This window comes from Halictus rubicundus, chromosome 15, assembly GCF_050948215.1.
Source record: "Halictus rubicundus isolate RS-2024b chromosome 15, iyHalRubi1_principal, whole genome shotgun sequence".
Lineage (NCBI taxonomy): Eukaryota > Metazoa > Arthropoda > Insecta > Hymenoptera > Halictidae > Halictus > Halictus rubicundus.
This window is the reverse complement of record NC_135163.1, coordinates 10,927,504-10,950,086: the sequence shown is the minus strand read 5'-3', so window position 1 is coordinate 10,950,086 and position 22,583 is coordinate 10,927,504. Positions and strand designations below refer to the sequence as shown.

Here is a 22,583-nt window from a genome sequence, read left to right as displayed (position 1 = left end):
GACACTGTTTGTAGATTTTGGCGGAAGATGCACGTGGCGGCACCAAGCGGCAGACTCCTGAACACTAATCGGCTACAAGGTTGGACGTTTCGCCACTACGAAGTAATGGCGCTGTTTGCAGATTTCGGCGGAAGATGCACGTGGCGCCACCCAACGGCAGACTCCTGAATACTAATCGGCTACAAGGTTTGACGTTTCGCCACTACGAAGTAATGGCGCTGTTTGCTGATTTTGGCGGAAGATGCACGTGGCGCCACCCAGCGGCAGACTCCCGAACACTAATCGGCTACAAGCTTGGGCGTTTCGCCACTACGAGTTAATGGCGCTGTTTCCAGATTTTGGCGGAAGATGTACGTGGCGCCGCCCAGCGGCAGACTCCTGAACACTAATCGGGTACAAGCTTGGGCGTTTTGCCACAACGAGGTAATGGCGCTGTTCGTAGATTTTGGCGGAAGATGCACGTGGCGCCACCCAGCGGCAGACCCCTGAATACTAATCTGCATCATATTTTCATCATATTTGAACTATTTTTCAATAATTTTACACGATAACATTCTAGCTTATTCTGTATTTCACCGTTCTTCTAATTGTTCATGTTTTACAACTCAAAATCGTCTATATTTCAAGAAGAACAGTTTTTCGCGACGATCGACTAGAATATCTCCGCGAAAACCAATCGTAACCCGGGTTAGAGTGGAAATATAGCAACAATATACCAAAATATTGGTGAGAAAATATGAATTCCAGTTTTTCTCAAACTCGGATAAATGATTTAGAGATTCTTCGTGAAAAAGGATTATGGCCTGGCCATTGAACGGTAACGGACGAAACCGATATCCTGTCGGCAAGCATAACGGGAGAATAGCACGTTGCCGCGTTCAAACACGCCTCTCGTTCCTTCCATAATTCGATCCATCTACGCGAAAAATGCGTCGGCTAATCGAGTTTACCGGCTCGAGACTCGCTTTCCATTCGCTGCCGTTTTCTCACACCGGAAGAAGTCACGTCTTCGAGGAGAGATCGAAGTTTTTCGGAAAATTAAGACGGAGTTGCTACGCCGTTCGAATCGAGTTATACTCGTAGACAGTGTTCTAATTAGTCGGGATGAGATAATTGCCTTCGGCAATGTTGTACGGAGAAAGAGAGACCTTGCAGGATCCGGTTGTGCATTCTTTGCGCGAGAGCAACGACGAAGCGTTCGATTCTGAACCGAGATTCAGGAAACCTGAATCCCTGCCGGGTCATCGCAGGAAATCCTGTTTTTTCATAGAGACGTTCTATCTATTATTCACCAATGTTTGACATTCTCCCGTCGGGTCGATACCAGTGGAGATTTATGCGTACAAAAACGTTTAACAGACGCGTAGTAGTTATTTCGAATCGACGAGGCTTACTGGAAGAATTCGTTTCGTTTTTCCTCGAATCGTTCCAAGGCGATAAAATAAGGAGACAAAAAGACAAAAAAGAAAAGAAAAAAACTCCGGCAACATATCGTCTCGGCGATAAATACGCGAATCACAGGAATCTGGGCATTTCGAAGAATAATCGACGACAGTATGGAGTTACGATCGGGTCGACTATTATGCACAATAATAATTCCCAGCGAGCGAATAATAGCCGCGAGGCAGTCACGCGTTCGAGAGGAGTGTCTGACATTTTTTTCATTTGCTCGTCGCGTTCGATGTACCGGGACAACATGTCGCGTGTGTAATTACGTTGAGAGCGGATAAGAGTAAGGAGAAGAAGAGCTATTAGAGAAAGAAGAAGAAGAAGAAGAAGAAGAAGAAGAAATCGCGTAAGGAAGCGTAGCCTCAAGGAAATCGACTGCGGAATTACTTCTCGCCGCGAGATATGGTACGCGGTGAGACTAGCAAAGCGTCGCGTCGTCCCGTTTCGTGAGCTGGATGGATAATTATATTCATGATCAGCAGCGTTTTTTCTTTTCCTGTGCCGATGCCGGCGCGTTCCCAAGAACGGTTCGTCAGACCCTGATTCTTATGTAGGTACACACAGAAGGTGGACTCTCGCGGATGCAGTTGCAGTTGCAGTTGCAGTTGCAGTTGCAGTTGCAGTCGCAGTCGCAGTCGCAGTCGAGCCGTCTGAATTTTGTCGCGCCCAGCTCTCCCGACATTGCGCTGCTTAAATTGGCTTCGTCCGAGAGGCTTGCGACGCGCTTTTAATTTGGTCCAGGACCGGCGCAATCATTCGATTAACTTGTCGTTCGCCGGTCGAATAAACGGCGGCCTGCAATTAAATTTCTGCTCATCGTTCGGCGTTTGGGCAAAACTGCGGCGTTGGACTTGTTAACAAACTGAACGCTCTTTAGGCAGCAATTTTTTCAGGAATTTGCAGAGTCGTAGGTTTTTTGAACCATCAGGCGTATCATTCCACGGAACTGCGCCATATGTACTGACGAGAACTCGCTATTCGAATGCAAATCACCCATGATTTGAAGATTAATGTATCAGTCTGCTGGAAAACGATCTGAATTTGGAAAATGGCGCGAGTTCGCCGAGCGCCTAGAATCCGCGTCGCGTTAATTGCCCGTGTAACTTTCTTAGCGCAAGTAAATATAATTTCTCATGTATTCTACACAGAGACAGGTGGCAGGACATCAACAGAATATTTCCTGGTATTAAACCGCAATTTGATTCACCCTTTGGATCTCGAACCTCGGACAGACGATTCGATGATTGGAGAAGAAGAGCGAGAAAGACACCGAGCGTCGTCATTGACTCGCAACTCTCGCAAGGAATTCTTCCGCTCCGGCACAAGGTTACTGTCACTGACTGAATCCCGCGTTTGTATTCTAGACGACTTCTTATTTCATGCGACGCGTTTCGAGTTCCTCGACCACGTGCGATTTGCCCTGTTATCGCGCGCGAAACCTGTCGCTTCGGGACGTTCATGGGCGAATCGCGTTCCATCTTTGATATCGTATCAACGACAGACCTGCGAATCTTTATGCGAATTTATCATTTCCTTTGATTCGAGGATGCTGTCGATTCCAAAAACGAAACGAATCTCTATCGAATTTTTAGGAATTTTCTGCTCTGCAACTTGTTCGGACACTCTTTTCACGAGCAACGTTCAATGTCTTTTTGCCATTTTCGTTCCCTCGTCAACTATTTATTTGACTAGTTTACTTTGATTTCGTGGAATTTTTTCAAGTTCGTCGAAGCGAAGCAAACCACTGGCCGGATATTTGATATATCGTTTGCTCTGATACTATCGCTTGCTCCGGACTGATAAGAACATCACCTTTGGAGCGTTCCGGTAGCCTAAACAATAACGTTGGTGTAAGTCAGCCTGTCGTGGGATCACGCGTTGCTCGTACCTTTGCTCTGTGTTTACATCCGTAGTCACGGTTATGTGATTTCAGAGAAATTTCGTAACTCCGTTAGCACGGGTCTAGTAGCGGAACGAAGGTCGTGCATGTATTTACCGTTCCTGTGGAGACGATGGCGCGAGCATAATTACTTTTGGAATGACTAGTTTTCGGTTTGGTTTACCCGCGCGCTGGCTAAACGGATTTTCCAAATAATTGCTCTGTCATCGAAAAACGATCTCTACGTACACACAGTTTTCCCGGGTTTCATTAATCTTTTAGTAATATCGAAAATTTAACAAACTACTTTTTTGCTGTGCCTTCTTATCTCGTAAGCACGAGCGACTATTATTTTCGGGTAATCATCCTTCCCTCCGCAATTTTGCTAATTACAGAAATGAAAAAGTAAGTTTTCGTTCGTGGAACACGTTAAGCACGTTTACAGGTGAACGCACAGGACACAAATAGTTTTGCGACTGTGGGTACACGGAGTGCAAACTGTGAAAGAAATACCAGTGATAATGCCGCGCATAAATTTACACGCATTTGCACTGAAATGTACTCTGACTAATATTCGGTGCGACCGGGATAAGATAAAAGCCGATCGCTGGCTGGTTGAGAATAGGTGTTTGACAGTGCACCGTATTCAGGGGTCACAGTGGCAAGAGAAAAAAGAGAAAGTACATTCGCGGGAAGGCTCGAGATGATAGCGTTGTTAATTTCCTGGTCTTTGTTTCTCGCGGTTTTGGTTTCATTTCCGTTTGGACACGCGAGCTGCGCGGCGCGGCGCGGCGCGACGGCGGCCATCGCTGGATGAGCAGACAAACATCGAAATTAAAACAATCGTAATTGGAATCGAGAGACGATCACGCCAGCTCCGAATAAAACCAGCCGGGCCTGTTCTCTCTTCCTGGTGCGTGCGATCGATCCATTAGGAATGACCGATAGAACCCTATCTTTTCGCACGCGATGATTCTGCGGTTCGAGTGCACTCGTATATGTAGTGCGATCGCACTTTCCTGAAAATTGATATCGGTACGCTTGCACTGGCCACAACAATTCAGACGGTATGCATGTCACGGATGCGCGCCGAAGAAATCGTGTGTATATCTGTTGCCAGGGGGTGGCGAACAGATTAGATGGAATTTCGAACGCACTCGCCAATCAATGCAATAAATTTCCGATTACGGTAACGTGTGTGCGTGCGCGTATTGCAGTGCACAATTCTTGTAGAATTACACCTGTGATTCGCTTTTAGAGGTTGAAACTCATAATCGTTCAGCACTGCTAGCAACACTGCAATATATCGAGTAAAATGAACGTATCGCAGAACCTTTATCCGAGGACAGGACTGGTTTCGCGTCGTGTCCATCTCGAGCCAGTATTTCGAATAAAATCGATTGAAAAATCAATACTTAACCTGTATTATAGACCAGCTGTATGTATAGCAGTTCAAAAAAAAAAAACATCTTTCTCCGTGGATGAATAAAATCAGCAACAAAGAACGAAAACCGTCCACGTATCTTTCGAAAAACCGAGCATCTTCTACATCTTTTGCTGATTGTGAGAGGATCGCAACATATGCAAGCACGCCTAGTTAAACTTGCTTTCTGGAACATTTCAAGCGTTTCAAGCATTCGCGGCCGTGTAGATTCTATGAATTAACAGAGCTTTAGAAATGCTTTAGAAAAATAGTCGAGCAAGCGATAGTCGGAGTGTATGTTTTATCAATTTACAGATATTCCCTTTCCACCGTGGCAGAGACAGTATGCCCCTCGTCCCCACCTTGTTGCCACTCTCGCCTTGGCAGGGGCTCCATTTAAAGCGAACTTTGACGAATGACCAGCCATAACGTTGCAACCCGCGGTGGCTCGCAGTCGAAAGTCCGGCTTGGAGCTGCTTGGAGCTGATTGGAGCGAGCGAGGACGCACAGCCAGAAGAGCTGATCGCGCACAGAATCTTCTCCGAGGACAGCACCGTCAGAGTCAGATCGACAGACTTTCACCGATAGATATCGCCATGCTGAGGGAAACGATTCTCGTTTTCGCGGTTCTGGCCGCGGTCGCCTGCGCCACGCAAGTCTTCGAGTGCGGGAGTGGTGCGTAAAACATCCTTATTCGCATTGCCAAACATCCTCGTCGAAACAACCTGTGATCACTCGAAATTCTCACATCTACACACGGATTCGTAAAAATCCGAATTTCTTTTTATATATTGTGATCTCGCGGTAAACGTGTTCTTCGGGATCGATAGGATCATCGGCGATTGCGAATTTACCGTCTATTTTATGTTAGCGGAGGTCCTTGAAAATCGATCGACGATTTATCCAATGCCGAGGAGTTTATTGAGATTCGTGAATTTTCTGCCATTTGATTTTTCTGATGAATCTTGAAAATCGATAGAGAGAGAGAGAGAGAGAGAGAGAGAGAGAGAGAGAGAGAGAGAGGCTCGTTGAAAATCGCAAATTTTCTGCAAAATTCTCTTCTTCCGTGTTTTCTGAATGTCGATTACGGAGCAGCAGACAGGTTACTGTTTCGTATCTATGAAAATAACGAGACTGTGTTCAATTACAATTTCTTGTTGTACAGTTTTTATTCGAACATGACTCATTTGTACTGTATCGTATAAGCATGACAGCACTGTATATTTGTTTAGACTTTGCCTGGTTTTTCTTTCAAACGTGACTCGTTTGTATTTTATACAAACGATGAGGCTGTATTTGTTTAGGCAAACGGCGGTTCTTTGGATATTGTTCTTTAAATAATGTGCTCTAAATATATTTAGAAAAAGAAAGAGAAGAAAAGGATTCACGATTAACATGAATATTCGAGAGTGTTGGTTTAACTCGCAGATCCACAGAAAATCAAAGCTGTGTGTAAAACATCTGATTCAGAATAATTCTCATTTATGCGACCAGGTTGATCGCAGGTTGAAATTTGCGATACAGTGAAACGCGGTCGTTCCGATTATGGTTTTAGTATCAAAGTAATGCTCGGCCCGAGTCATAGATGTGTTCACCGCGTGATTACGCGAATCTTTATTAATTACGGGTTAATGAAATGGCACACGAGTTTCGTTGAAACGGAGACCTGTTTCGCTTTCGACGACTGTTGAATCGAGCCTGTAGAATCGAGGAGGCGGAACAACCTTCGACCCGCCACGCCGCGCCGCGCCGCGCCGTGCTGTAGAAAAAACGTTCTCTTGATCATGCTACGATCATGCTACGATCATGCTAGTCGTAGATACAGGTTCGCTAAAACTACAAGTGACGAGACATCCGCAGGAAACGATTTCACTTGTATGTATCTCCGTGCACGATCTTCTTCGCGGTTCCCATTAATATATAATAATAATTAGTTTCGCCTTTAAACGTTTGTGGAAATAGCTGGCTAGAGACTTTGATTTGTTTTGATCCTGCAAGCCTCGGGCGTCGATTCGTTGAATGTTTTCAAGTAGAAAAAAAAGGCAGCTGTTGCAGGAATTTTATAAAATTGTTTGTAATGGAAGCTGTGGGTGTTTCTGGTTGGTGTGGGTTCGGTGGAGCTCTTAATTAAATAATTGCGAATGAACTGTGTAGTGTTGGCTATTTCATTTCAAAGTTATTTCAAATGTCAGCATGCTTTTGAAATGCAGACCTGGCAGTTTGACAACACAGTACAAACCACTTTCAATGCACACACGGTAGTTCTGTTATCGATAACAGAGGAGAACAAACATAATTCCCGTACAAGGGTTAACTGAACGATTTATCAAAGATAAATTGGGGTTGATCTCAAGGTGATCCATTGAAAGTGATCCCAATTACGCAACGTGTTACGTACATACAAGGTGTTCTGCAACAAGTGGGGACAGATTCGAGAGAGAGAGAGAGAGAGAGAGAGAGAGAGAGAGAGAGAGAGAGAGAGAGAGCATGTATTTAAAACAATGTAGACAGCGATTCGAGAGTAAAAACGTTGCAGTTTCGACTTTGGTTTAGAGTCATCAATAGCGAAAGTCCGCCAATAGGTCGGTCATTGTCCTCCCTCTCTCTCTCTCTCGCTCTCTCTCTCTCTCTCTCTCTCTCTCTCTCTCTCTCCGACTTAACCTGGTGCGTCGCTTGTTCACAGATCAGAGGCATTCTCAGTTATTGACAATTGAGAAAAACTTGTGTACTTTTACAAATTTATTATTTTAACTTGTTTTTATTTCAAGTATTTGATTTTAATGTAACTTTAATGTTAATTCGTAATCTCGAGTATTCTCTTGGTGAGCTTATCGATCATTTAGAAACAATTAAAAGTCTACCGTAAAATTCTAATAAAGAAAATCTCCTTCAGTTTTCAGGTGTTTAGTTCATTTGACGAGTAATTGATAATCGTAGAATATGATGGTTTCAAGATCGAAGAAATAAGAGTGATCTCTGTTTTTGCAGGAGAGCCGATAACAGATACGAATCTGATTAAGATATCCGGGTGCGACAAGCCGCCGTGCAAGCTGAAACGCGGGACCAGGCCATCGGTGGAGCAAAAGTTTGTGGTCGACCACGACGTCGCTAATGTAAAGAACTCGGTGTTCGCGTTGGTACTCTCTGTGCCATTGCCGTTCGTCGGCGTTGACGGTACCAGCGCGTGCGAAAACATTTTCAACGAAGATGGTACACACCCCGACTCGTGCGCGCTCAAGGCCGGCACCCAGTACGTCTACAAACGCGAGTTCGCCATCCTGCCCATCTATCCTACGGTGAGAACTCTCTTTAAGTCACTCGTAGTCGGTCGTCGTCAGAGAAAAAATCCACGTCACGCTGGGCTCTCCTCGTTAACCCCTTTTGTCGGCACCACCGGAACGTCTCCGGAATCTCTCGATATTGTCTCTTTCACTGTGAAATTTTACCATTCGGTTGACTCGGATGTCTGGCGAAGTGGAAACCCGCGTAAAGATCCACGCAAAGACTGCACTACATTCGGACGACTGGTTCGAGTTGATGTACACAGTTTTCTTAATGTTTCTTTATTAGTTCAGCTCCTTGAAATTTCATTCTAGTGTTTATCTCTCTTTAGAAAACAGACTCGTTGTCTTCGACTTGACGATTCGATGGGTTCGAAGAATAGTTTAGCAACTGGCCTCCGGCCGGTCTCTGGCCAATTCACATTCGCAGTCCTGTCCGGTACACGTGTATTTCAGACGGAAGCATGCCGGTTTATCAGCTCGATAACCGAAAGTTTATCGAAAGTACTAGACCGAACAAGTGTCGCAATTCCTGGGTCAGCAGAAATTCGCTGTCGCCGCACACTATCGTGCACGATTCTTTCGCAACGCGTGCACATGCTCGATTCTCTTTCTTTCCACGCGTATACATAATTATGTTCAGAGAAAATCCACCGATCTGCCGACGCGACGTCGCGATTGATACACGGTGAAAATGAAATTTTTGTCCGCAGATCTCCTTGAGGATACATTACGCGTTGAAGGACGGGAACAGCACGATCGCATGCTTCGAGGTCCCCTCGAAGATCACGAACTGAGAGAGAAAGAGGAGAATGCTGGTCGTTGTTCCTGGAGAAGGTTACGAATCCACGTGGATCCGGGAAATCACGAAGCTGCGTCTCTGCTGCGCGACCCCTTTGTACAAAACATGTCCTCGGTGCCGTGGAAGAGAGCCTTCGCGAGACACGACTATCGCGAACAGAGCTGCTTCCCGGTAGCCTGCTTCACCGTTGAGCTTAATCAGTATATGCAGCATAGTGTCCCGTTATGTTAATTGTTAATTAAACTTTTCAATCACCCACACGGCAGCTTCGTTTATTCGACCTATTCCATCCCAGCATTGTCAATGTCCTTTAGAAATTTTCCCAATTTTCCCAATTTTCCCAATTTTCCTGCTCAATTTCAATCGATTTTCCAGCATTTTTATTTCATTTCGAACGATAGATACAGATAGATACTTCTTCGACGTACAGTTCGAATTTTAAATGATTCAAACGACCGACGAGTCGATACCTTTTCACCAGCTTGTACACTCGCCTATGTGCGATACATTCGGGAACCTTCACTTTCGACCTTTATGTTTTTACTGAATTAATGAAAGCTTCTTGCTGGTTTTGGTGTTGTGTTGATACACAACGGACAAGGTCGATAACCTTCGTCACTGACTGTGAGAATAGAGTAGACAGTGCCAGAAATAGTGATCAAATAACTCATATTTTGAGTGACGTAACAGCTTAGAAGATTACATAAAACGAGAATTCTTTTGAATGTTTCTTATCAAATGATGAAAGATACTTTGCTAGAAGATTTCGAAAGAAAAAGTATATATATATATATATATATATATACGAATTACGAATGAACGCGCGAGATCCACAACAAAGATGGATCAAGATCTGTCGATAAAGTAGGAAAACAGTCGTGATTGGTAGCTACTGTCGCGCGTGGTCGATCGACGAAACATGTTGAACACGCGAGCGCCTGTGACGGTACAAAGAGTGAAAAGTAAATTTAAAGACAAAAAAAAAAAAGAAAATAAAGAAAGGAAAAGAAAAGAAAAGGAAATAATGATAAAAAATTAGAATTCTCAACAAAATTGTAAGTTTAAAAAATGCTTAAAATTGCAGTCAGCTATTGTACAGCTTAAATAATTGAATAAAACAAAATATTTTAATACTGTTTCAAATATCTAATCCCCCGTCTACCCTCAACTTAGAGGACAGAAAGAATTCTTCGGATATCGGACCATGCTATCAAATCATTCTACATCCATATTATGGGGGTTTTCATTCTCGAAATAGAAGATATTTATACAATTTGATATATTTTAGTGGCAATGACGACTTAAAGTCGGATTTTTGATGGATAGTGTTTTTTATCCAGAGAATTGCATTTTTTCTTTCTGGAGTTCTGATGTTCCTATTCAATATTTTCGTGTTCCGTTTTCTTCGCGGTAAAGAGCGTTCTTTCACGATAGGAAACCGGCGCGGAGCGCGGCGGTTACAAGTCCTCGGAAAGTGGCCGGTCATTTTCGGAAATTGCCGCGTTCGTGCTAGCTTTTTACGAAGATCGGGTAAACGGCGCGGCGCGGCGTCGCGTGAAGGAAACTGCGCTTTAATCGCGTGCTCCGATCGCAACGAATCGGAACGTTCAACCCTTCGCTGTCCCAGTAACTTTTGCCGTTTTGTTCCAGCTAGTTCGCGTTTGTTTGGCCACTTTCCGACAGAGTAGTTTGCGCTGTACATATTTGCATAATTCGGCATCGAACAAACTAAATAATAAGCTTACACTCGTATAAAAAAAATTCTTCGGCCCACACAATATTTGTTTCCACAAAAATAAATACATAAGGGTCCACCATCGTCTATTAACGCGGAACATAAGAAACAATTGATTTTATGTTTGTCGCGTGTACGTAACACATGTATGTATAATAACGTAATAAATATTATCAGCCAGGATAGCCTATAGCGATAGTATAGAAGATAGTATAGAATCAAACTCAAAATCAATCAATGATTTTTAGGTAAATCAAATCGAGGTAAATCAAACGCGATTATAATAATCTACTTGGAAGAGTATCAAAAATAACCGGAGCAACGAAAATGCGTTGAAAATGAAACAGATGACAAAGGCCGTCCAAGCCAAGCAAATACTAGCGAACGGATAACAGTAAAGGTCGGGTTAGTTTGAAACCGACAGAACGGTCTCTGTGGGATATCAGGAAAGATCCGGATCGATAAGGTAACCAGCCGATCGCGGTCGTTTATCGCATTTGGTAGCCGAAGGTATTGCAACGTCAAGCTGCAGATTTAATTCCGACGATACACGAACTGTCCTGAATGAAACGGATGTATCGAACGAGAGATCGAGGACAGTCCTCGTACTAGGAGCCCAGAGAGTTGGAATTCGGATATTAATTTGTCGTGGCCACCTTTATCGAACAAACGCGTTGCCGATAACGAGTAACGAGAATGCCTTCGGAGCTTTGTAATTAGACTTTTCGCGTAATCGAGGACACGCGTGATTCAAGCATCGATCGAAACCACCCCACCTGGATAGAAGAGATAGCTTTGAAAAGTTCCGGAGCTTTTCGGATGACCATGATCCGTGACACTCCGGAATCAGCGGGAGCATCTGGCTCCCCGGTGTACGGCTGTTTCGCCCTCCCCTCCCCTCCCCTCCCCGCCGCTCTATTTCGATCTCCTCTGCGTTGCCCTGCAATTTAGCCCTTCGAATTCCCATCCCTTTACCCGAACACTAGAAACCGGCTTGGACGCCCGACAGAAAGCAAGCACTTGTCCGTGGACCACTTAAACGCGACACTGTCGAGAGCTATGTTCGATTTGGACCAACGTTCTTCGTCCTTCGTCCTTCGTCCTTCGTCCTTCTTTCTCCATTATTCGTTCTCTTTCTTTTTTCTGCTACTCGATTTTCCATTTTCCTCCCTACCCTAAAGTTCTTGGGGAAAAATTTGCCACATCAACCCCTCGTGCTATGATTTATTTTCTGATTACAGTCGATAGAACTTATTTTTTTTTTTTTATTTATTTTATTGTTCGAGTGAGTAGAACCCGCTTTTGTAGTTTATCATTTCTGTCGAAAGGAAAGTTCGTTATTCAATATTACACGGGGATTATTATTGTCGAGGTCCACGGCTCTTGTTCGCAGACCGGGATCGAGATTTTGAATTTTCTAGGCGGTACACCGAATTCAATCGTATCCCCCGCGAAATGTCTTCCGGAATATTTGCAGAGAGGTGCGCAGAGGCGCACTGTAACGCGAATCGAGAAAATATTCCGCCAGGAAAGGAAACCGGCGACAGAGCTGTACAAACGAACAGTACAAACTAGCTGGAACGCTACCGGAGATACGCGTGCGCATGTACCGTGTACCGTGCACTATCCCCTGCGTGTTATTTTCGTCGTGGCTTCGATTTATCCGGAAGAATCGAATCTCGACGGAGCCACGCGAATGTTTGGGCATCGAAATCAAATTTCAAGCTTTCATAATTCATTTAACTCTTGGACGATGACGGAATCAGTCTTATTGTTGTACAATTTCTGATGTTTAGGATCATTTTGCGGTTTCATTTATCAATTTTTTAAAACATATTTTGCAGGTACTTGTTGTAATTAATCTTTATATGGTTTCGAATGCAGCAGCTGTTCCAGAGGCGTAGATTCACCCCTAGGACGGATGACCATTACTTTTTAACGCACCCTGTACGTTTATACAGTGTATGGAATGATAATTTCCCTGGTGAAGAAAAATGGGATAATATGTTTCTATTATATGGATCAACATCGTATAAATTGTTCTGTTATGAACACTTTGGATTTATACATTCGTTTTTGCAACTTTTATAACTCTTTCCTACGTTTCTTAGCTAGTTTAGTACCGTTTTATTTATCCTACTTTATACTACTTCGTCCAGTCTCAATCTACCAGGGTTTATTTTGCTACCGTTAGATTGTGAACGTTTATGTGTTAAATGAAAAATAGTATGTCAACAGAACGTCTTCGGAGGCTCAATTGAGGTTGAAATAAAACATTTATTAGTAACAAACCTAAATAACTCGGTCACCCAAGTATGAGTGATGTGAAAATCAACGTGTTAATAAATAATAAATTTTTAATGGACCACAAGCGACTCATTGCCAATATTAGTTGGGCGAGGATTAAACTTTGTCACGTTTCTTTCCGTTTCCTAAATGCTTTACTTGTTCTACTGCAGCACACGGTACGGTAGTTTCTACTGTCGTATCAGTGGAATAGAATTGGGTTGTATTCGAAAAGCTCGACAACAGATACGTTCGAGTGTAAATTGTTTACCAACAATGGCAAAAGAGGATAATACTCTGCTTGCTACAAACGATACAAAAGGAATCTTCTCAGTTATTTGTCCAGTCCTATTCGTTTGCTTTCTTTTATGTCATATTTTCCGAGAGCTTGCGAACGGTAATGTTTTTTTGTTTAAACGGAATGATATAGTTTTTTTATTTACATTTTGACAGACCGTTTCAGGACCCATAATACAACGAGCCATTGCGAAGATGATACAAGGTCAAGGGCAACTGCAATTGGAAACGACTACTATGTCAGATGAAAAGAAGCGTTATTCGGGTGGATGTCTTGGATGCCTCAACTCGTATGTATACGCATTGTTATTTTGCGTGCGTGTAACGTGACAGCAGGCGGTAGCAATGCGACCGCACTTTGAAAATCGGTTGTTGTACGCGTTGAACGGTTCGCTCCCGACGGACCTAATCAGATTTGCTGTGCGCTCTCCACCAGCGATTCGGTATCGTCGAGAGCCTCGCCAACGAGAGGGGTGGTTAGGCGAGCCTCGTGGGTGGTTCCCGCGAACGCATGTGCGTGTTCGATTAAGGCATCGGTTGCGGCGTTGTTTATCTCGTCGGCGACGAGTGTTATTCGAACGCGTTTCCCGTAGAGGGCAAACATCTCCGGACTTTGGCCGGTGTATCCTCTGGTCAGGGGGCGGTTGCACAGAGGTGCAAGAGTGGAGAGGTGCACAGAGTGCACGTCGTTCGCTCCGTTCGTGGGCCGGCTAGCACCCCCTCTCATCCCTCTGGCACGATCTAACCCCCTCTAACCCCCTGTAGCACCCACTGGTCCCCTCTACGTTCCCCACCCGGTGCTTTTCCTCCGATACCACCGCCTCCTCGGGAGGCTTTGCAGGCTGCGCGTCCGTCGCCGCGCCGTTGGCTCGTCTTCTCCGTCAGTGTGCCGTCCGCCGTCGGTCGAGGACCACGTGTGCTTGCGTTGCGTTGCGTTGCGTTGCGTTGCGTTGCGTTGCGTTGCGTCGCGTCGCGTCGCGTCGACGTGCGCCGTCACGCGCATCTCCGCGTAGCTGGGCCTCGTGTTGCCAATTCGCGAAGATCCGTTCAACCGGCGCGAGAACAGGAACTACTGCCGAAGGAACGCGTGCCTCGCTTTCCGTTGGGTCTCCGTGGTGCCTCTTTTAAAATCCCGCCGAAAGAAAGACGGTGCGCGTTGCAGCTTTTGTCGCGTGCACGTGACGATCCTCTCCTGCGTCGGGAACCTCGGTCGTGAAGGTTTTTCCGGGTGCGACTCGCGATCGTTTCCATCGAGAGCCTGCAAGTTCGAACGCGCGGGTCCGGTAGGGAAAGCGCGGCAAAATTGTCGCACCGTTAACCGCGCTTCCTCGTGGTTAGTGTACCGCGTGAGATTTCGGATTCCCCACCTACTCCCACCTACTCCTCCGGTGTGCGATGATCCGGTGACGGTGTTGTCTCGATTTTACCGCGAATCGATTTCACCAGTGTTCGAGAAACGATAGTATAGAGGACAGAGGGTGGAGAGCATAGCGTGATTGCACACGTTTCCTCCCTTGGACCCGATCCAGACGAGCCGGAAATCTGCGGTGACCCGGCGTGATCGAAGATCTCCGCAGCGAGACTCGTTTTTCAAGCGAGCCGATAGGCCGAGAGCTCTACCTACGCTGATTAATCGCACGAACCTTTTGCTCTCTGTCCTTGTTGCTGTTGCAACGAGCCCCTCGGCAGAGAAGAGTGTTGCGAGCGTATGCGCGTAGCAGTATGTTATGGATGCAGCGTCGTCGATCTGTTCTTTTGCTGCTCGTTGGATCGTTTGAACAGAGGGGGTTGCAAACTGGACAGATCTGTCGCAGCCGATGAAAATATATGGCTGATTTCTTTAAACGTTGAACGGTGAACGGTGAACGGTGAACGGTGAACGGTGGCGAAGAAGACAAGTACTAGAGGATAAATCGATTTTGAACACAATTGACCACTTGACTATCTCTATAGAGAAAACACCGCACTGGATAGATCGATTTCGCGAAATACAACGGGAATATGTGACATGCTGATTAAACGTTCAACTGTAAAATCCCAGAAAGGTTCAGACGAAGAAGACAGCAAGCACTCGACGATAAATCGACGATAAAAGACTCTCGTTGAACCTAAACCAAATTTACGCGAAATACTCGATACAATATTCGCGTTGGCTTGCCTACATCGATCACAGTCGAGGTGCAGAGAGGTTGGTACTCGGTTGGACCTATCGAGAGAGAGAGAGAGAGAGAGAGAGAGAGAGAGATCTTTGATCGTGTATCTTGGGATAAGAAGTTTGTTCATCGATCTTAAGAGACTCTGGTTTCTTCGAGACGGTTGTGTCAACTTTGGTTGAGCAGCCAGATAAGGAGGTTTTTGCGATCGCTTCGTATTGGATCATTGCCTAAACAATACTAGGATCAACGTGTACAAAGAAAATCGCGAAGGTTTCAGAAATCTCTTCTGAGACTTGATGTATACTGTAGAAATTTACATTGAGTAAGATCGCGGAGAGGGTTACAGAAATCGGTTTGACGTTTCTACAATTATTTCTGATCCGATCGTTACTATTCACTGCCGCTGTATCCGAGAAAATCTTGAAGAACAGATCCAAGGAAAAGTATCCTCTACATTTTAATAGCTATTTCTAATTGAATTCTGGCCGATCGCTAGTCAACATTAAGGAACAATCGTGGAGAAAGTCCCGTCGATCTGCTCTTCGTGTTTCTACCACCGTTAACCTCTCAACTCGCTGAGCAATATTCGCGACATTGAAATGAAGATTGACTGTTCGAACTGAACGTAATAAGGACAAGGGATAGGAAAAAGGTCTAACCCGACGGCAGACCAACCTATCGACATGGGAGCTTCCATCCGCTAATCTCTCAGTCGATATCTCGAAAGCAGTAGAAGCCAAAAGAAGAGTATCAATCGCCGATTCCGATTCGAAGAGGCTGCTCCCAGTTCCAGAACCGACGAACGTGAAACGATCGAGCAACGGTGTCCCGCTGTATCGCGCGGGGGTTATTTTCTGAACGAGACGGTGGCCGTTGGCGCGGTAAATTCTGCGGCCTCGGTGGACATACCATGGTCACCGGTGATTGCGGGTATCATGTTCGTCGTTGCAGGTTATTGGCTGCAGCAGCGGCGCGCGGTTAGATCGAAAGTGCGCCAGGTTTTCTAGCGGGCCGGAGGCTACTACGCGTGTCCGACGCTTTAATAACGGGCGTAGAGTGGATGAAAGGCAGGCGGAAAAAAGAAGCAAGCGGACCGGGCGCGCAACGGGGATATATCCTATCGTGTCGTGCCGTGGCGTCGCATCGAGTGTCCTGCTGGTAATTATACCGCTTAACCGGGGAAAACGCTACTGGCTGAACGTGGGCAGGCTGGGTTGGTGTGCGACTTTAGCGAACGAGTCGAGACGAGACCTAGCCGAACGAGGCCCAGCGCAAACTGAGAGCTAGGTTAGGTGCGACTCGCGGCAGGTCCCAAAAGCGCAAGGTGACTTTCGGCACAGAGCGAGACCAGCACCACAGGACAGGATATCATAGGGGACCGAAGGATCAGCCCGGAGCGAACGTCGACGCGTTTGCGATTGCTGGTCGTGGTGCTGAGCGCTAGGCTCTCGGGTTCCTGCGCGTCGCCCAGAGGGACACGAGCCCATGGACGTTCCTGCCGTTCCGAAAACGAGCACGGCGCGCCAGCCATGCCGAGATAGGCCGCCGACGACCAGAGAGAGAGCGAGCCTACAGCGCGAAAGATCGCGAACCATCCGTGCACCGCGCTAAACTCACTCGACGCGAGCCGACCCGAGAGCCGAGGACTCTAACGAGCTGGGATCTCGAGAGGATTCGGACCCCTGACGAACCTCAGCCTCGCCTCAGGCTTTCTATAGCCTCGCCTTAGGCTCTCTGCAAGGATTCTCTTAGTTTCGCTGCGAGGATTGTCCTAGGTTCGCCTTAGGCTCGTGGATCGTGGTCGCCGAAACTGACCAGGAATAACCAGTGAACATGTGGAGTGTACCAGTGGTGGTGTTCGTTGTACTAACGAAGGCTGTTTCGTACGTCGCCGGGATCGCCACCGCCGTCGACGAAAAGTCTGGTGAGTCTTCTTCTGTTGATCCTCTTTGCTAGATTCTAGTTCAAACTCGTGTACCACCGGCGAAATATACGGCAGCGCGCGCGCGCGCGACCTTTTTCTCGGATGCTGAAGTTGTTGCGCGCGGATCAGAAAGTTTGTCAACATCGCGGTGGGACCGGAAGTGTGCTGGCAAAGAGTGTAGATTCGTTGGAAGGAAATGAGTGGTCGAGGAAACTAGTTCTTTTCAACCGAGTTGCAGGTTTTTCCGGATAACAATTTCCCTGGAGATAATTGAGCCGACAGTAGGAACGACGTTGACAATTAGAGACACTTTAGACTTTTAGCTGTAGGGTGCCTGAAGGGAAAATTGTCCCGTCCGGAGGGTCTAGATTTCGGGGCCAGACAGAATTTTCTCGTAAACGAGCAGAGTAATTTCTCTCGTCGTCGAACGTCCGTATGCGAAAAATCTGGGAAAAATCGCGGTGTACCCCGCCGGTATTTTCGCGCTACTATTTCCCCGACGGTTTTATTTACCAGACTCGTCGGTATCTAGGACGCAGATTCGCCCCAGGCGACCGCTGTAGTTTTTCGGCAGGATGTACGTACGTAATAAATCGACGAATCGGAGTCCCGTGCGTTCGAACGCAAAGCCGGCCCGGTGTATTCATGGTGTAGCCGGGAACCGAGAAATTCTACGGGTAAAAAATAATCCGAAAATACGGAACGCTGTTTTATCATACGGGAGCTTCGTCCTCGAGAAAATCGGATCCCACCGCGCGTGTGCGCCAGAGTCCGAAGTGGATAAGGTCTGCCATACACAGACACGGTTAGTGTACCAATAAAATATTAAAATCAAAAAAATATTAAATATTTAAAAAAAAGAAAAAGAAAAAAGAAAAAACAACAACATATAATCTTCCTGTGAAATAACCAACAATTTTCTATGCATCTTTTAGAATTGATTTATTAGAAGGAAGAAAAAGCATGCATCGGTACAATAATGGATTGACAAAACTGAGGACACTTATTCATTTATAATGTGTAGAAATGTTTAAAAATTGAAAGATCAGGGATATTATGAAATGAAGTGCAACGTTGGTTTCCTTTCGCTCTACCGAATTTTTTGGCCAAGAAAATTCAACTCTGTTTTAATCTAGATTCTATGAATAAAGCAATCGAATTGTAAATAACCAATCGCATAAAGTTTGCTCATAAAATATATTACGACAGTGTAAATAACGATCGAATAATATAGGTTATACCAACGATATTATCTTCGCTTCGAGTAGCAATTTTTAATTAATAACAAAATACCAATAGAACAGTTTTTCGTGCAAGGCTTCGAATATTTCCGTACACACGAGCCTGAGTGCTCGCAAAAAGTAGATAGGGTCAGCCATAAACAGACACGGTTGCTTTACCAATAATTTTCAATCTCGGTTTTCTCGGTAACGAAACCTCGTGTGTGGAAAAAACTTGATATTACATGTTCTGTCCAGGTTATTCCATCGAATTTATTTATTAAAAAACAAAGAACACCGCGTCGTTAATGGACTGGGGATTTTTCTGTATTTCTAGATTGTACAAATCTTTGAAAATCGAAGAATGAAGAGATATAAAATCGAATACATTGTTGTATTGCTTCCACTCTGCGGAAATTATTGTCCGATGAAATGAAATCTTGTTCAAATCGAGACGCTGCAAAACCACGTAACAAATTTTAAACAAACAGCTCCATAAAATTTGTACAAATATCCGCACTCTAGTCGTTAATAATGTGGAGCCCCATCGTTTTAAATGTTATCTACGCTTGCCGGTTGCAATCTTGACGTATCGAGAAGGTACTAAAAAAATTGCAAATAATTTATAAGTTTCTTTCGATAATTTAGCCAACGTTATTTCTCCACCAACAAAATTTGCCAGCGTATAGCAGCGTATGGCAACGTAACGCATCGTTCTGCAGTGATGCAACCGATTTACGCGCTCACTGACACCGACGTCTGACTGTCGACTCGGTCCATACGAAGAAGGGACGACGCGTATTCCCTTGGCATTATATATAATGTACCGAATACATGCAGGAGACGCGGTCTCGTTCTCTCTCGCTTGTATCGGCTGTACTCCCAAGACGGTTCGTACACATCCCGGCGACGTCGAGTGCAGAGCTAGGTGTAATCAAATTTGACGGATACGTAGGATTTGAATTTTCCACCACCTCGGTTAGACATTGATTTCACCGTGCGACGCATCGTTCGCGTTACGACGCGACGGTCCCTGCAAACCTCGGAGACACTGGCAACGTTCCTCGCGATCCCCCGATGGACGACTTACGATCCAGATGGCATTTAATCACGGCCAATTAATCATGGAAATGATTAGCAACTGCTAGAGATTGCTTGGCTTTACCCTCTCCTGTCGGTTTGTCGCGAATTTTATTGTATAAAGTTTTGTAAAAATTTAATTGTAGAATTGGGGGTTTTTAGAGCAGATTGCGCCGCCAGGGAACATCGATGGAGACGCGATGATTGTTCGTCGTCGTGCACGAGAGCAAGTTGAAGGAGCACACGAGGCTCTCTCTGAGAAGCGTTTCATCGGTAATGTCCCGGGCCTGGCGATGATGCTCTCGTGCACCTATGCGATTGTAGGACGCGTCGCAACTTTTCGATAAACGGGCTCCGTGCCCCCCCCAAACTCGCGCTCGAATCCACCAACTTTGGAAACTCGGCGCGAGACCGAGCGGGAAGCAACTTTTCCTCGTCCCCCATATTCTTCTCGCAGCCTTTCGTCGACTTTGGACGAGTCGGAGATCAAGCAGAGGCTAAACAGCATCCTGGAAGAGGGCCGGCCCGGCCCGAATTAGGCGAATTTCCAAGTTTTTAGCGAGTTATTCCGACGTCAAACCAGAAGCAAACGATTTCGAGTATTTTATGGCCGGAAATTGAACAGGTCTTTCCAGATTGGTCGTTTTGATTTTTGGTCAATCGGAACCGGATTATAAAGCGATGTGGTAACGACGGAATGCGATTGCGCGATTTCGGGAACGGGAACGGGAACGGGAACGGGAACGGGCGGACCGAGGCAAACGCCTCCGAGCCACGGGACACGGCGCTTAATCGAATTCCCGGCGCTGTTCAACGGACCCGCTGCAAGTCGGAGAACTTTGGCGTCGAAGACAATGCGCGAGGGTCAAAGGACAGGTGACGTGAGTTTGATTGCGGCCGATCCGCCGACTATCTTGGACGCCGCGAGCCTTTCCCTCTCGCGACCGCCGGAATCTCCATTTTCCTCGGAAACTGAAGCGTCGATCCAATTTAACGCGATCCGATGCAACTGCTGTGCCTCGTGCTGGCTGCTGCCGGCATTCGTTTGGTTAGCTATCAATAGACTGTGCAGTTTAGGCATTTATTGCAGTCTTGATAATATTAAACTTTGTGCACTAGAATATGGTTGGGTACAGTTTTCATATCATTTTCTTTTCAAATTGTAGAACAATTAAAAGACCCCTGATTGCGAAATAAAAAAATATGAATTGAAAATATAATTGTTCATTATTTTAGAAAAATTAGGGGAAGAGAAATACTTGTTGCATCGATTAGAAATCGACAACTAGCGATCATCGTCAGAATTACGATTGACGTATTTGTTAGAGAACGGTTGATAAGGAGAGGTTCTTAATTTTGCGGAGGGCCGAGCTTCTTCCGGGAGCAGAATGCGGCGCGATGCACTCCCAGCGGGGCCGGTGCATCGGTGCATCGGTGCATCGGTGCATCGGTGCATCGCGCAGCGGTGTCGCGTTTCTCGCCTCTCGCCTCTCGCCTCTCGCCGCGCCAGGACGCCCGGTACCGACGGATCGAGCTCGTTATTAATTATTGATACCGCGGCAATAACTCGACGCGGTAATAATGGTCGAAAATATGATCGCGTGGAGGATATACGTGGCGACGGGAGTTCGAGGGAGCGAGGGAACGAGGGAGATGCTGAAAGAGAGTGAGAAAGAGGGAGAGTGGCGTTCCTCGCGCGATGCACGGTAAATATATTCCTGTAACGCAACAATTATCGACGGCATCGTTTATTATTGCGCGTGTTCGTCGGCTATCCTCCCTCCTCTCCTCTCCTCACCTCTCTTGTTCTCTCTGCACCGTCGTTCCCGCTCGGATAAATACCGATGCGAGAAGTGTCATCGATAAAGTTATCCGCAGGAATAATGAAGTCCTTTCATTAGCGGGGGCGGTTCGTTTCCCATTGGCAACGTAGGGCCTCGCACGGGCACGCACACGCACACGCGCCTCTCCGCTTCGCTTTGCTCTCCGCTACGCGTCAGAGATACGCTGTTTACCGGAGTGAGAATTAATCGCGTTCCCTCCAACGAAATCGCGTTACCGCAAATTAGAGTCAGCCGCGCCGCAAGTTTCGTGGCTTTCACCGCACCCCGCGTCTCGGTTTTCGTTGGTTTCGCGGGCCCCTTGCCGCCACCTTTGGTCGAGTCCTTTCTCTCTCTCTCTCTCTCTCTCTCTCTCTCTCTTTCCCTCTCTTTCCTTCCCCTCTTTCTCTCTATTCCTCTCCTTTGGATAACACTCGACCGGAGAAACAGGATCACATTGGCAAGTTCAGCCGAAAAAGTATTTTTAAGCTCGATAATTATTTAGAAAACGGTACCCGTCACCGAGTGTGATGGCCTTGATCACAAGGCCATCGTTGATCCGTTGATTATCAACCCTGGAACAACTGTTTGATAACGAGCGATCTGTAGACTGTATTTAATAATCCAGAAATGAATTGTCCGTAGTGGGTTGAAATATTTCACGTGTTTAGTTTTACTCATCTAGAACCGCATTCGAAAGCAACGTGCTCCTTGGTGAGGTGCGGTGTCCGGTATGCGGTCTCGTTTTTCTTTGTTCGTTGGGAGAACGAGGGCCCGCGGAAATTGTCGCGCGCGAAAGCACGTCGAGACGCGTCCGCGCGAGTCTTCCTTCTTCGCAAGGGGCGCGCACCTGGGAACGAAGAAGAAGAAGAGGGGGAGGAGGCACACATCCCACCTTGAACCTTGAGGGGTGAAGAGGACCCCGGCACGCCAGCGTATCGAGAGCTCGTCGACTTTTCTTTCTCCGGGAAGGTTTAACGAACCGATCCGATCCGCCGCAGTTTCCTTTCTGTGCACGGACTTGTTCGTTTCGCTCTCTGGTTTTTTCACCGGCACTGCTACTGCTCTCTCCTCTGTTCACCGGTCTCTTCCTCTCTTCACTGTTCGCTCTTCTTTTCGCCAAGTTCTTCCTCGGCTGACGCTCTTGCGCAACCTGTTTCCTAGCGCGGAGCGACTTCTTCCCCGGTTATTCCATTTCTTAATTTACTCGAGCCACTCGCTCGTCGGCTCG

At 46.2% G+C, this 22,583-nt stretch overlaps 2 protein-coding genes across 2 annotated transcripts in view; both read left to right on the top strand.

Moving 5' to 3' along the window:
* Positions 1-5,283: 5,283 nt before the first annotated feature.
* Npc2b (Niemann-Pick type C-2b) lies at positions 5,284-9,092 on the top strand. The gene is made up of 3 exons (XM_076800489.1): positions 5,284-5,426; positions 7,740-8,047; positions 8,746-9,092. The coding sequence occupies exons 1-3, from the start codon at positions 5,348-5,350 to the stop codon at positions 8,827-8,829; spliced, it is 471 nt and encodes a 156-aa protein (XP_076656604.1). The 5' UTR covers positions 5,284-5,347; the 3' UTR covers positions 8,830-9,092.
* Positions 9,093-16,878: 7,786 nt separating this feature from the next.
* The window catches only part of LOC143361569 (hemicentin-1), a 374,791-nt gene continuing 369,086 nt past the window's right edge, over positions 16,879-22,583 (top strand). Inside the window, exon 1 of the mRNA XM_076801071.1 lies at positions 16,879-17,232. Coding sequence (XP_076657186.1) covers positions 17,142-17,232 — 91 coding nt within the window. The 5' untranslated portion in view covers positions 16,879-17,141. The remainder of the gene's footprint in view (positions 17,233-22,583) is intronic.